This window comes from Leptosomus discolor, chromosome 1, assembly GCF_034619465.1.
Source record: "Leptosomus discolor isolate bLepDis1 chromosome 1, bLepDis1.hap2, whole genome shotgun sequence".
NCBI classification, from domain to species: Eukaryota; Metazoa; Chordata; class Aves; order Leptosomiformes; family Leptosomidae; genus Leptosomus; species Leptosomus discolor.
The window spans coordinates 21,544,349-21,557,693 of NC_141391.1; the positions used below are offsets into that span (position 1 = coordinate 21,544,349).

Genomic DNA, 13,345 nt, shown 5'->3' on the forward strand with positions numbered 1-13,345 from the left:
TTTACCATTGGTAATTGGATCCTGGTCTTTAGCTTCTACCCGACAGCTTCAATTTTGCCTACAGTGCTTGCCTCCTGTCCATCTCACTCTCCTTGGCACCCACCTGCCCCACCAGCTATCACCTCCCCTCCAGAGTCCCTAGGACTGCCTAGGTGCTTCACCTGATGCACCAGCTGCTCCCAACACACTGCTAGGTCCTCTTTGCATCATCAAACCCAGCTATCTATGTGACTAACAATCCCATTATCCACCAGCACAGTTTTTGTTTTTTCCCATGAGTTGAGAGTCCTATCCTTCAAAGTGTCACATAGCCATCATCCTCGGGTCCAGAGGCTTTTCTTTCTGTCCCCAGCAACACTGGGACTGCTTAGCCTGCAGTAGTGGATTTCATGATGCCCTTTCAAGTCCTGTCCATGAGTCTTTCTGCCTCCCTGGTCTTTTCAGGCACTGGCTGCAGAATACAGTAAACACTATGGAGCTGCTTGCAACATCAGACACATTCCACCCACCTCCTAGTAATCACAAATATGGCACTCAGTGCAGTAACCCAGGAATTTGCGTTTCCTGCATATTGTCCTACTTACATCCTCACTCTTTTGGGGTGGGGGAGCCAGGACAGGGTAGCAAGGAGATGGTAGCAAGTAGGGAACTGTTTTCTCTCACAGAGTGATTAATGACTTCTGTTTGTTCATTTCCATGGCCAATAACCTATTTGGGGCAGGGTTTGTTTACTTGATCGGCGATAGGGATGGAGAACCCGAAAATCTCCACTCCCCAACAGCCAGTTTGTTTGCCCCTCAGTTCCTGAGCTGTGGTCCACACAGGCTGAAACCTACCCAGTTACCCAACCTTGATGAACTGGGAAAAGCTTGACAGTAGTTCAACACCGTATGTGAACATCCAGGACAAGCTACTACTTGAATTAAAGACATTTAAATTTATTAACCTAAATGCTGGAATCCACATTTGAGTGATCATCTAAATCAGCAGGTATTGGACAGAATTAAAAAGCTGAGAGAGTAATCCACCCCATCCAAAGGCAGTTCCTACTCTAACCTTCATTGACTACAATGGCTGGGGCCTCAGATCAGTTGATTAAACTTAGATACTTAGTGCCACTTTAAGTATTTTGAATATCCTGCTGGCCTCACGCTGCCACTGAAGAAAGGAATAGGTCTCCCATAGGTCCTCTGCCATATCTGTCAGATGCAGGCAGATGCTCAGGTACCCCACACAGCACTGGACCCTGGGGTGGGTAACTGAATGAAGCCCCAGTCCTCCACTGCCTGGAATGGGTGTTCTAATGTTTAACTCTTACATAGGTACCTACATTTAGACTAAATTTAGGTGACTTCAACTTGAGCTGAATCCCACCCCACCTACTCAGAGCTGAGCCTATCTAAAGAACTTCACCAATTAATTTAGCTAAATTAAATCCCACACTGCCATATGAAAAAAAAGATGGGTCAGTTTAAGATACTTATAAAAATTGCTCTACTGAGATAAATAGGTAACCTCTTTAATATAATTTAAAACTTGTAACCCTTCAAGCACAAGAGTATCAACATGAGTCTCAAGGGAAGTTTCCCTTACGTGTTGGCTGGTTGTTATTCTGTCTCCTACAGTATGATGATTTACTGTCTTGTAACAGATGTTTTTCTAAAAATTTGTATCTCCAATTCTATCTCCCACCGTTATAGAAGTAGACATGCAATGCACTAGGCTTTAGCAAGTAACTAAAATAAGACACCACTGATTTTCAGTGCTTGGGTTTAGAATTTCTTTCTATAATAAAGGGCTTTTGTGCTACCAAATTTCACTGTACATGAGCAAACAAAAAACTCTCACATGTTCAAAGACAAGGAAATGCCTTGTGAATTTAAGAGAAAAAGGAAAGAGAGCAGAATGTGTGACACTAGTCACTTTATTATTTTCTGCCGGAGTCACTTAACAGATCTCTGCAACTGTTCTCAATCTGCAAAGTCCATGATATTCCCCACTTGCCTTCAGGGCTTTGATTTCAGAAGCTTTTCATGCTCAACTTCTATGTTTATTGCAATGAGTCACAGAAGTCACATCTAGCATAATCGATATTGCTTTGGCTTCATTGTCTTGAAAAGTGTTAGAAGTCTTGCTTTACATATTCGTCATCCTAATGCTTATATTTAGGAGACCAGTTATTCGAAAGCTACATACCTGGAAAGATACTATTCTCAGGCAGTTGCCTAAGTAACTATTATTTCATGTGGTTTCCAAACATGAAATGGAAAGGATAACTAAAAACAGAAAAAGATTTGCCACTCTGTGATACTTAAACAGTCTCTTTTTATTTTTTTCCAAATTCATGGCAAACCTGATACATACAGCAAAGACACAATCCAGACATGGGTTTTGAAGTAGTTCCCAATATTTTACTACAATATAAATTAAAAGGAAAATACTAATATAGTATTTATAATGTATCTCAATGCTATAGTTAGAAATTCTCAAGTCTGTTCCTTGGAGAGCACCTTCTGAAGAAAACTGTCATGCTCTATTGAAGACTGAAAAATGCAGTTTTAACATGTTTTTACATAAATTAATTTGTAGTTGAGAGATTTCTTGAGCAGAATTTGGACATCATTGCAACTAAAACTTATCTTAGAACCATAAAAGCCAAGTGCTGACTAGTAAACATGTATAATTTTAACAAAGAAACATTGAAAATGCTCATGGCAAGCCCAGACACCTTTACTTACTCTCTCCACAGAGAGACAGTAAAGGTTCCCAACAGTGTTTTGTTCACTATTAGCAGTGAAGGATATAAAGTGAAAATTTTGCTTTTATTTCCAACCCTTGCCAGTGAAACATGAATAACTGTTCAGATTATGCTCAGTGATCTGAAAGAACACAAATGGCATTAACCTAAGTTCTTCTGGTCCCACCTGCCAAGAAACGTTCCACTAATACTAGATATGACTTTCTATTAACTCAAGATAGCATTGCATGCTAATAATAAACAATTACAGCAAAAATACGCACATCCAAGAGTCTGATAACGGCAATGCCTCCAAAAAGACAATCTTTTCCAAGAACCTGCCCGTCATGTACCAAAACCCTGGTTGGGCTACACTCACCATGGAGTAGGCAACTGCATACAGTTCTCTGAAACAAGCTGCTTAATTATTTAAGGCTTGCCTATCTAGGTAGTTAAGCTGAACGCATGGCAAACAGAAAATTAAAAATACATGTGTGGTATGGTTATGGTTCGGCTATGACCTCAAGCATATTAGACCTTACTTCCTTCATATTCCACTACTATCTTCAGGCAAGCATGTGAATAGAGAGTGCAAAATACAGGAGCGTAAGTGATACAGAAGAATAAACCATAGCAATGTCAAACAGTAGATTTGAAAAACAAGTTTCACATGAACACAGCAGCTACTAATGAGAAACTCACAAAACAAAGCAACTTAGCCGGGTACTACTTTGTCACTGAGCTGGTTTGCACCCTCTTGTGTTCCACATTATAATCTACTTCTTGATCAAGCTGGGGTATGAAGTTGAGATCTAGAAAGTTAAAAAGACTTGCCTGTCTTACCGTTTGATGTTCTCATCTGCTGCCTTCGTCCAACCCGGTCCAGGCCGATGGGAGTACTTTGTGAAAAGGTGAGCGGCCGGAACCTGGCTGAAACAGCTTTGTAAGGGGGCACCTGGTGCGCTGGAATGGGTGGCCGTGTTACAGGCTACAGAGAAAACAGGAAAATCCAGTATTAGTAAAGCTACCAGCAAGTCCAACTGAGCAAAACTCAGGTATGAAGTAAGGTTTCTTCAGATAGTCCAGCTAATTACAGGGGCAGTAAAACACCCTACTTTGAAGTGACATTGCTTAAACACTGCATGCCATATCCACCAGCATCACAGGCAATATTTTATTATACTCATTTACATTAGAAACTCCTTAGCCTTCTGTTATGATCAGACATGCTCTGTAATTTTCATCTGGTACTACTCCGTGCCCAAATGCTCTGGGATCTAACCACTTTGGGAACAGCCCACACAATGCCAGCTGGTGTTGTAAACACACATCTGAAGGGAAACCTGAGGTGAAAGAATGACCAGAAAAGCTACAGCTGGAAATCGTGTTCATTTCCTGGGACACTTGCTTTCTTCACATAAACGTATTGCTTTTAAGTAAAATAAACGTATTTTACAAGACAAAAATAATTGTCTAAATAATCCTCTGCTCTGAAGTTCCCAAGAGTCTCATTAAAAAGAGGTAATATTAAGTTTACTCATAACTTTATCTAGAAGCTGTTTTCTTTAGTTAAATCATTCATTTGCTTAATTATGATTATAGAACATACCCAGTTCATCTGCAAATTGAGTCTAATTTTATGTCATCTCTGAACAATTCCACATTAGCCAGGCTGAATGACCTTACATAAACATGCAATACTAAACAGCCAGACCTCATCACATGAGCTTCAGAGAAACTCATCTTTAGATCTTATTTTTCAGTTATTACTGTTCATAGGCCCTTCTATCAATTAATGTGAAACATCACGGACGTTTTTTTAATGACCTATCTCTTGACACTGTTATGAAACCAATGATTTAGTATTGTTTGAAAACATCTCACACCTAAGCTGTTAGACCAAAATAAAACACAACAAAGAAGGAATTAGCATTATACTTTTCAAATATTCCCAAGGGGTTTCAAAGCTTTTAAGAAAAAAAATCACCAATGTGAAGATCAGTCTTTGAAAGACTTCTTCACATAAAATACTTTTAGCATATGTATTCCTGCTTCATTAGTCCTTTTTTTACATTCCAGCTACAAATTTACTTTCTAATATGACTGCCAAAACCCTCAATGTATATTGAATACAATTTAACTACAACCTATCTTTAAACCTCATTTCCTCGGTGCTTTAGCAATATACCAGGATCCTATCGCTGAATAATACCACAAAGACTAAGTCCGATATATTGCATCAAATAGCTAACAGAAGTGATGGCAATCACTTTATGCAAATAACTAGCTGATTAAGCAACAAAGCTATTGGTTTCCAAGCAAATAAAATTTTCTTGTAAGGCTTCAGACCAGATCCCTTCCCCAGACAGACAAGGATGTGCTGTTACTCAGTGTCAGGCCTGGGATGGCCACCATTTGGGTTAAAAACGTGCCCTCGCTGGCAATGCTCCATAGCATTGGACCACAGTGATCCAGCAATGTGCTTGTTTAACCCCAGCCAGCCCTCATGGCAGCACTGCAGCACAGAAAGAGTCAACTCAAATAGCTGCCTTCATGCATGTTCCTTCATTAATAAACTGATGTGAGCAAGGTTTGAAGAGAGATCAGTTTGTTTTCAGCAGTAAATGAAGGGCTTGGAGAGTGTTAAATCACTTCCATGGTACAGCAAGGATTATTTGGGTTGCCAATACTTAGTGTCCCTTGAAATCCATCTATTATTCTTGAGTAAGATGGTCTAGAATTTACAACAATAATTTTCCTCCTTTTTTTTTCCTCCAAGCTAAGCAGTGATTAAATTAATTGTAAAATATCCAAATTACATAGGGTTTGAAACTATGGCCTGTGCCTGAGGAAGAAGTTCATTGGCTTCAGCTGGAGTTTTACTTCAAGATGCATTTTTTCATCAGGTAATGAGAAAAAATGTGCAATATACAATAACAATGTTCAAGTTAAAAATTGCTTTTCACAAGAGACTGAAGTCCTGCCATTGTTTCAGCATTTGATTTCAGTCAGAGGAGTACCACTAAACTTCCCAGCAGGAGATCAAGTGGCATGAAAAAGATTAAGAGCATTCAAATTCCATTAATAACCACTAGAATCACATTTTTTGAGGATGTAAATACTATTCCTTTTTTTCTGTGGCTTTACCAGCTTGGTAATCGCTTTAGGTAGGAGTCCTCCAGCTTTTCTGGAAAGCAGAAAACACCTGATCAGTGCAGTGTTACAAAAGCCCGTGAGCCTCAAGCTCTGTAAGCAACTGCAAGACAACTGGGGCCACCACTACCAATGCAACAGTACATTCCTCTACACATTGTACCCACTCAGGACTACCTCCAGGGGAAAAGGAGCTATTTTTATCTCTCAGAAGTTTTTTTATTTCTCAGTCTCATACCTAAGCCAACAAAGATGGCAAATAAATAAGTATATAGGTGCAGCTCAAGTGCTAACTCAACTGCAGGCTTCCTACGTTCGTTCCATCAGGTCAATTTAGTAGTACATAAGCAGACATTTTATTCATATTGACAGTTTTCTTAGATTCTTTATTTATTTCATTTATTTTTCAATTTATTACCAATTTTCTTAAGCAATGTCCTTATTAGCTTTAAGTATCTTCACTATGCCAATACCAAGATTTTGAACACCACAGAGAATGCCACAGGTTTTGAACAGGCCTGTTTTTGGAGAATTTGAAATGATCAATAAATAATGTGCTATGATTTGTACCCCTCTGTTCCTCAGGCCCTACACCCTGTAAGGAGACTGAACACACAGCTGTATTAAACACAAATGAGCTCTTATATACCAATTCGAGACATAATGACCATTCCAAGAAAGAAATACAGTTAATTTACAATACAGAAAAGCCTATCCCAAAGGCAGTATCAGTTTTACTCCATGCTGGTTTGTTTTTTAACAACAAGACAAAGTAATTAGTGACCAGGAAAGCAGATTTGTAAGTACACGATGTCAGCTTGACAAAAGGGAAGGAAGAGAAGGAAGCATCCATTCTATTTTCTAGGCTGAAGACAGAGACAAGGAAGTGAAAGGGTCTTTTGCAGTTTGCAGAGAGCACATCTCTTATCTTACTTGTGTCAGCAGACCTTCTATCTCTTCTGCCGGATTGCTTCCATAGAAATTGACCCCACCTATTACAGAGATGGGTCGTCTTTTTCGCCCTCTGTGGTAGCCTACTGTATTGCTTTGGATCACAGACCCGATGGAAGCCAGTCCTGGCTGATTTTCTCCATCCATGCAGTCTGTCTTCTGAGACTCTACCACAACTGCATCTTCTGGTATAGAGAAACTTCTGATCGACATCTGGCCATAGTCTGAGAGAGGTCTGGGACGTGATCTTTTTCCAGAGCTCCATCTCCTGGGTGTCACCTTTTGTGTGTCTGTCTTGTCTTCATCCTGGGATGGACACCTCTTCCAGTGGTCATCAGAAACAACCTTTTTAAATGTGAACAAGTCAAATAAGCCACAGAATTTTCTGACACTTAATCATTTGTGAGTTTTTCATATGGCAGGTCAACTTAACGTTGCTAAAAAGAAAGTATTACCATAATAAATACAATAATACAACTGACAATTCAAGAAGAGAGTAACTTTGCAAAGCAAAGACATCATGATGCTTGTGTTGAGGAAGGTTAACACTAAACCATCAGCACCTCTCAGGCAAATATGACTAGTAACACTAAAAACTCACCTATTACCTCAACAGTACAGATAGGCCCTATCATAAACACTGAATTCACCGAATGATGTCTTAGAAACACAGCTGTGGCACTCACAGGACTTGTTTCTGTGAACAAGTAGGATGCTGCATCTAACAGCGGTAAAAATAATTCAACGAGCGCACTGTGTTTCTGGACTTTCTACCAAGACCCATAGTGACAGAACAAGGGGCAATGGTTTCAAACTGTAAGAGGGGAGATTTAGATCAGATATTAGGAAGAAATTCTTTACCGTGGGGGTGGTGAGGCACTGGAAGAGGTTGCCCAGAGAAGCTGTGGCTGCCCCCTCCCTGGCAGTGTTCAAGGCCAGGCTGGATGGGGCTTTGAGAAACCTGGTCTGGTGGAAGGTGTCCCTGCCACGGCAGGGGGGTTGGAACTAGGTGATCTTTGAGGTCCCTTCCAACCCAAACCATTCTATGGTTCTGTGCTATTCAACTGCTTTACCTCTATTCAGTGATGAAAATAAACAGTAAGGCCGCAGTTTGCTTGTCGATCCCACGCTAACTGCAAGCCGATACCAAAACGTGCAGTTGCACTCCCTCCCACCAGTAACTCCCACACTCTCACTTGGGTCAGATCTAGAGATTGTATAGCCATGTGCAAATCGGGTGAGCAAGCTCCTCCAGTTTGGAAGGGAGAAGCTAATTTTTTATACACTCAGGGAGGTTATGGTCATACAGACTAGGACCAGAGGCACATTATAACACAAATACAGGAAAAACTGACGGTTTTAGAGAGGAAGCTTGAAAAATGAGCATGTTGCTCCTATTTAACAGCACATCTGGCTCACAGAGGTTAATGCCTACAGGTATCATAATTGCACTGGTACTACAACTTTGGAAATAAAATAACCTCAATTGAAACACTTGTTAGAGGGAACATTTTTAAGGATTTCAGTATTTGGAGTAATAGCTGTAAACTTTCCTAGCAAAACCCCTGCAGTTTTTGAGAAAAAATACTGCACATAAAATTTTTATTCACTTTCCTCTCAAATTTCCAAATTCTCAGTGTTTCCTTGGGTTTTCCTGGCTCCTCTATAAAGAACAGAAAAGAAACAGAGAAAGGAAGGTGGGCATTTCTGGGCTGAGTGGTAGCTTGCATGAATGCCTGACGGAGTGAATGACAAACTCCAAAGCACTGCTGAGCCATTGAACCCCGCCCCAAGTTCTCATACAATTTATGAACTAATTCTGACTTTTTAAAAAAAAAAAAAAATCAGCCTATTTATTTATTAGGATATCTTTAGACTATCCAAGTGCATTTCTGATGATGCTCAAAGCTAGGAATTATTCCAAAAAAGGCAGGCACCATTTTCTCTGTCTCTGGCTACATTTTGTTCAGATGAAAGCATTTCAGGTACTGCATATTCAAAGCAAACAGGCAGCCCAGGATCAGCCTTTTACAATGATGCCTGTGAAAGAGGACTTACTTCTGTCACCTTCTTCTCCACCTACCATTTTCAACCAGTACAACTCCTTCTTTAGAAGACCACCTGATACAGTGGCCAGATTTTGCTTTGTGTTTGAAAGACAGCTTAAGCCAAATTTCACTGTATGAAAGCACTTTAGCTAGTAGGCAAAGTTATTGAACAGCCAGAATTTGAACATGATTACTGCAATTAAGGTATGAAAAATTATCAATGTCATACATTGCTCTACATTAATTTTTTTAACTTACAGCACAAAATTTATTCTAAATAGAGCACTTGCATAAATTCTGATTTCTATGGCATCACACCTGTCATCAAGTATGCTTCAGCTTCTCTGCAGATTTCAGCTTAGGACCAGTTTTTTAACAGTATAAGCAATTCAGTAGAGAGTGAATCCCTGGCTGGTGCATTGACACAGCTTCAGCAAAGCTGTCATTTAAAGCACAGCCCCTCCGAGGTCAGAGCAGCAAAATCACAGGTTAAGTAAGGTTCTTACCTCAGAATCGGACACAGGTAAAGGATCTCCACATATGCAGTGACTGAGAAAGGAGCTCATGAGAGTCATTTTATGTTTTTGTTTTGCAGTCTTGTCTGTAAGAGCTACAAATGTGAGCACGCTCTCTGTGTAACCAGTCAGGCGAAGTTCATCCCATGATCCTGTACTTTTAGACTGAGGGAAGGACACGTCACATGTCATCGCCTAATCTGCTTTTTACACCCTTATCTTGAGCAATAACATTTGCAAAGGGAGGACTGCTCTCCCTCTGCAGCACTCCACCTACAGCAGTGATCCAAATGACAGCCAGATTAATCTCTGCTGTGCAATAAACAATGCTGAAGGACGTGTATTTTTAGGCTTAGACCTGTAAACTGCATTGAATAATACTAATAAAACAGAAAACTTAATTCTCTCATAGCAAAATTCAGAGGAAACCAGACTGATAACCTCACATTCCTCTATGTGACCTACTCAAGCAGGACCTGATCAAGTGACCACTTACTAGAAGGAATAAAATATCCAGCACACAAGTCATAGGCTCCAGTATTGCAGCCACTTAAGCATAAGTGTGATTCTTGACATCAATGAAAAAATTCTAAGGAAACAATTTTGTTCCACCTGTCACTGGCTTTATACTGGTGCAGCACAACTGACCTCAAATGACCTTCTCTTCATTAATCTTTATAAGCAAAATAAGGTTTATATTATACAATTATTATTGGTAACATCTATAGACATGAGTGGAGATATACATGAATATATATATATAGTATGAAAATCAAATTGTCATGCACCGACTCATGCATTATAAGTGTTGGTCAAAAATTTCAAGGACTTTCCAGATTTCTGGGACGTAAAAGTCTAAGCTCAATCCACATTGGATTTTCTGAAGTTCACATCTGCTAGTCTAGCAACAGCAAAGGATTGACAGCAATCGAGATTATTCACCTTGTCTTTTAAGCTGTATCCTCAGTTAGGTTTCCTCTGACACTACAAACACAAACAGCTCTACTTATTTATACTGATGCAAATAATTTAATTTTATCTGGACAGCTAAATTCCTACGACAGCGTATTAGTTAAATCATACTTTGATCATCTTCCTTTTTCCTGACAGCAGTATATCAACAAATACAACCATTTAAAACAAACATTTACTTTGATCCAGGCTACACTTCTATTTGCTATTGTTCCCATGTAATATGCCACTCTTAGGGTGGGATTCAGCTCCAGATTCCCATATCTAAATTTTTATGTCTGCAATGGACATGTCTGTATGTCAGCTAGACATCAAAGCTGTCATCGTAGCCTGTAGAAATCCGGGGTGAAATTTTGTTGCCCTAACATAGGCACCCAGCACCATTTCAAACGTTTTAAGGGATCTAAAATATCTCCATGTACATGCATTGTGCAAGCATGACACAGGACCTATGGAAGGCCCGGGACACCTAGAAGCAGCCCCTGGAGACAAGGAGGAACCAGTCGGGGCACCTCCAGCAGCACTGGGTGCTTATGTTCAGGAAATCTGGAGTTGAGCCCCTAAACGAGAGTGTTAGCCAAGCCTACAGAAGGGATCAGCCAGGCAGCACTACAGGCAGGAATCAGGCACCAAACCTGACTGCAGGCAGATGTAGATGGCACTACAGCCACGTCCCCCAACGCCCTGCAGAACCCTGCTTGGTCCCCATCTCCTGCTCCAGCAAGATGCAGCTTCCCCACTGGGTGCTTTCCAGCTGTGCACAGCTGTCTTGGATACCTGCCCCTCATTGCACTTGACAGCTATTTTTAGGTAACTCAGCTTAGATCTAGGTGCCCCCTTCAGGTGTGCTGTTTAGGGTGTGCTCCCCAAGGCCCCCCTTCCCAGGCTGCTCCAAGATAGACAACTACATGGCAGAGTCTGAGCTCAGCCAGACCAAATCTCTCCTTTGCCTGGGCCCAGACTGATTTCCCAATCCAGGCACAGCAGCTTCAAAGACTTGATCATGATCTCGCTCAGCTCAACCTGGCACTGGTACAACCCTGTAGCATTTAATGGCACATGACTGCTGTTGCCATTCCCTGTTACTCATTAATACCAATGTAAGCAACATCAGCATCAGGCGTTTAGCCACCGAAATCTTAGCTTAGCCTTTAGAACCAGATGAGAGCCAGGTTCTGCAACTATTACTCAAACTACAGTGTATATTTGATGAATTCAGCACCCAAAATTGTTTTCAGAGGGACTGCTGCCCTAGGAACATGAGATCTGATCTGTACAATATTGATAAAGTGTTGGTTATATGGATGCGACTTTTTTCAGTGAAATGGCAAAAACTGCCAATACCTGAAATTGCATGGCAGGACTTTTGCTGGCACAGTTATAACAACCATGAGTAACGCTTCATCCTATACCTGACCACACCCTCCACTGCAGAAAAAGCCCAAACTGTAAGTCTGACCCAACACAGCCCACTGCTGGTCAGCTTGCTGCTGTTGGTAGGCTTGTAAGGGCTGACATACTACTGCCACCACGACGGCAAAGGAAGAACAATCCCTGGGTGACTTTTTGTTAATGTACTCATGCCAATAAACTCCTAATGAAAATAAAATCACCACTCTGTAAATGTGTTGATGCCTGTATACATTGCTGAGGCTCCCTGCCCACTAATCCAGATCTCAGCCCCTACCATTTACCTATTTGAATTTTTATAATTTTATTTTAATGTTCTAAATGTACCAATACAATTAATGCTTCATAACACATACACATAGGCAAGCATGGCAGTATAAGAGGACACTTAAACCTCCTGAAAGTTTTTTCTCTCCCTGGCAATCCGCTGGGAAGTCACAGGTAGGTGCCTCTTGGACAAGGACCCCCAGCCTTGATGGCTGTCAGGGAAAGGTGCATCCCGGCCCCCTTCTGCCTTTTTTTTTTTTTTTCTTTAGCTCCACAGTAAGTTGCAATGCTTCTTGTTTTGGTATCTCTGCATTTTTGAGCTGCCTGGCTGAAATACAGCCTTGATAACTACAGGTGCCTTTTCTAATGCAGAGAAAGATGATAAACAAAATCTAATAATGTCTTTATGAGAATTGTATATTAATTTCCAAATGAGATTTATAAAAAGTACGATAAATGAAACAGATGACAATTCTGGCTGAGAGTAAGTTACAAGGAAAACCCGAGTAAGCTGAGAAGTTTCAGAGACAATTACTACCTATTCTCAATGAAAACTTGTGATGGATAATCAGTCATGTTCTTTAAATGACGAGGCTTAAAAGCCTCACAATACTTGTGCTATGTCATGTAGGTCTGTCTGTATTTTGATCACATGAGTACACATTTCTGTGTACATTTAGGGGTTTTATATAAAAATGGACAAACTTCTTATGCTAGTAATGACAGTTATATGCCAGTATTATAACTGCTGACTATTAAACAGCTGATATTCTGGATAACACAGTAACTGACAAATGCTAGGAACTCAGTAATAACATTAGAATTTATTTTTCAGTTCATATAAGCCACCAAAAATATAAATGACCAAGTGATCATGATCTAGCGGCCATAAATTATTTTATCACCTTCACTTAACAGAGTAAAAGTCCGGACAACATGTCTCCACCCAGGTACACGATAAAAGGCAACCTTTGCACTTTTTCTTTTTGCTAAATAGCAGTGGGGGAGCATTAGTGGAAGTTCATTTATCACCACTACTAACTGAGGTCAATAGCTTGTTTTATGCTTCATGGACACAATCAATATTTTTATTTGCAAACTGTTGTGACACACACAGAGATTATGAGACTCTGGACACAACACAGCCTCCCAGAGAAAATATATTTATTGCTTCCTTTCTGGATTTTATAAAGAGATCCTAAAGTGTTATGAGAGCCCAGTGATTCCCTGTCGATCCAACAGGCTGACAATTTCCAACAGTGATACCATCACAGCAATAGTTACCATGGAAA

The 13,345-nt window shown here is 40.3% G+C and overlaps 1 protein-coding gene across 3 annotated transcripts in view; it reads right to left on the minus strand.

The window, feature by feature from the left end:
• SPATA13 (spermatogenesis associated 13) overlaps positions 1-13,345 on the minus strand; it is a 156,853-nt gene that overhangs the window by 21,892 nt on the left and 121,616 nt on the right. For 2 of the 3 annotated variants that reach the window (XM_086481825.1, XM_009959813.2), the window contains 2 exons: positions 6,824-7,186; positions 3,581-3,725 (listed from right to left, as the gene is read on the minus strand). In XM_086481825.1, the coding sequence (XP_086337951.1) occupies positions 3,581-3,725; positions 6,824-7,186 (508 nt within the window). Of the gene's footprint in view, positions 1-3,580; positions 3,726-6,823; positions 7,187-13,345 lie in introns of those variants that run through there. The other variant, XM_086481826.1, reaches the window with a different exon arrangement.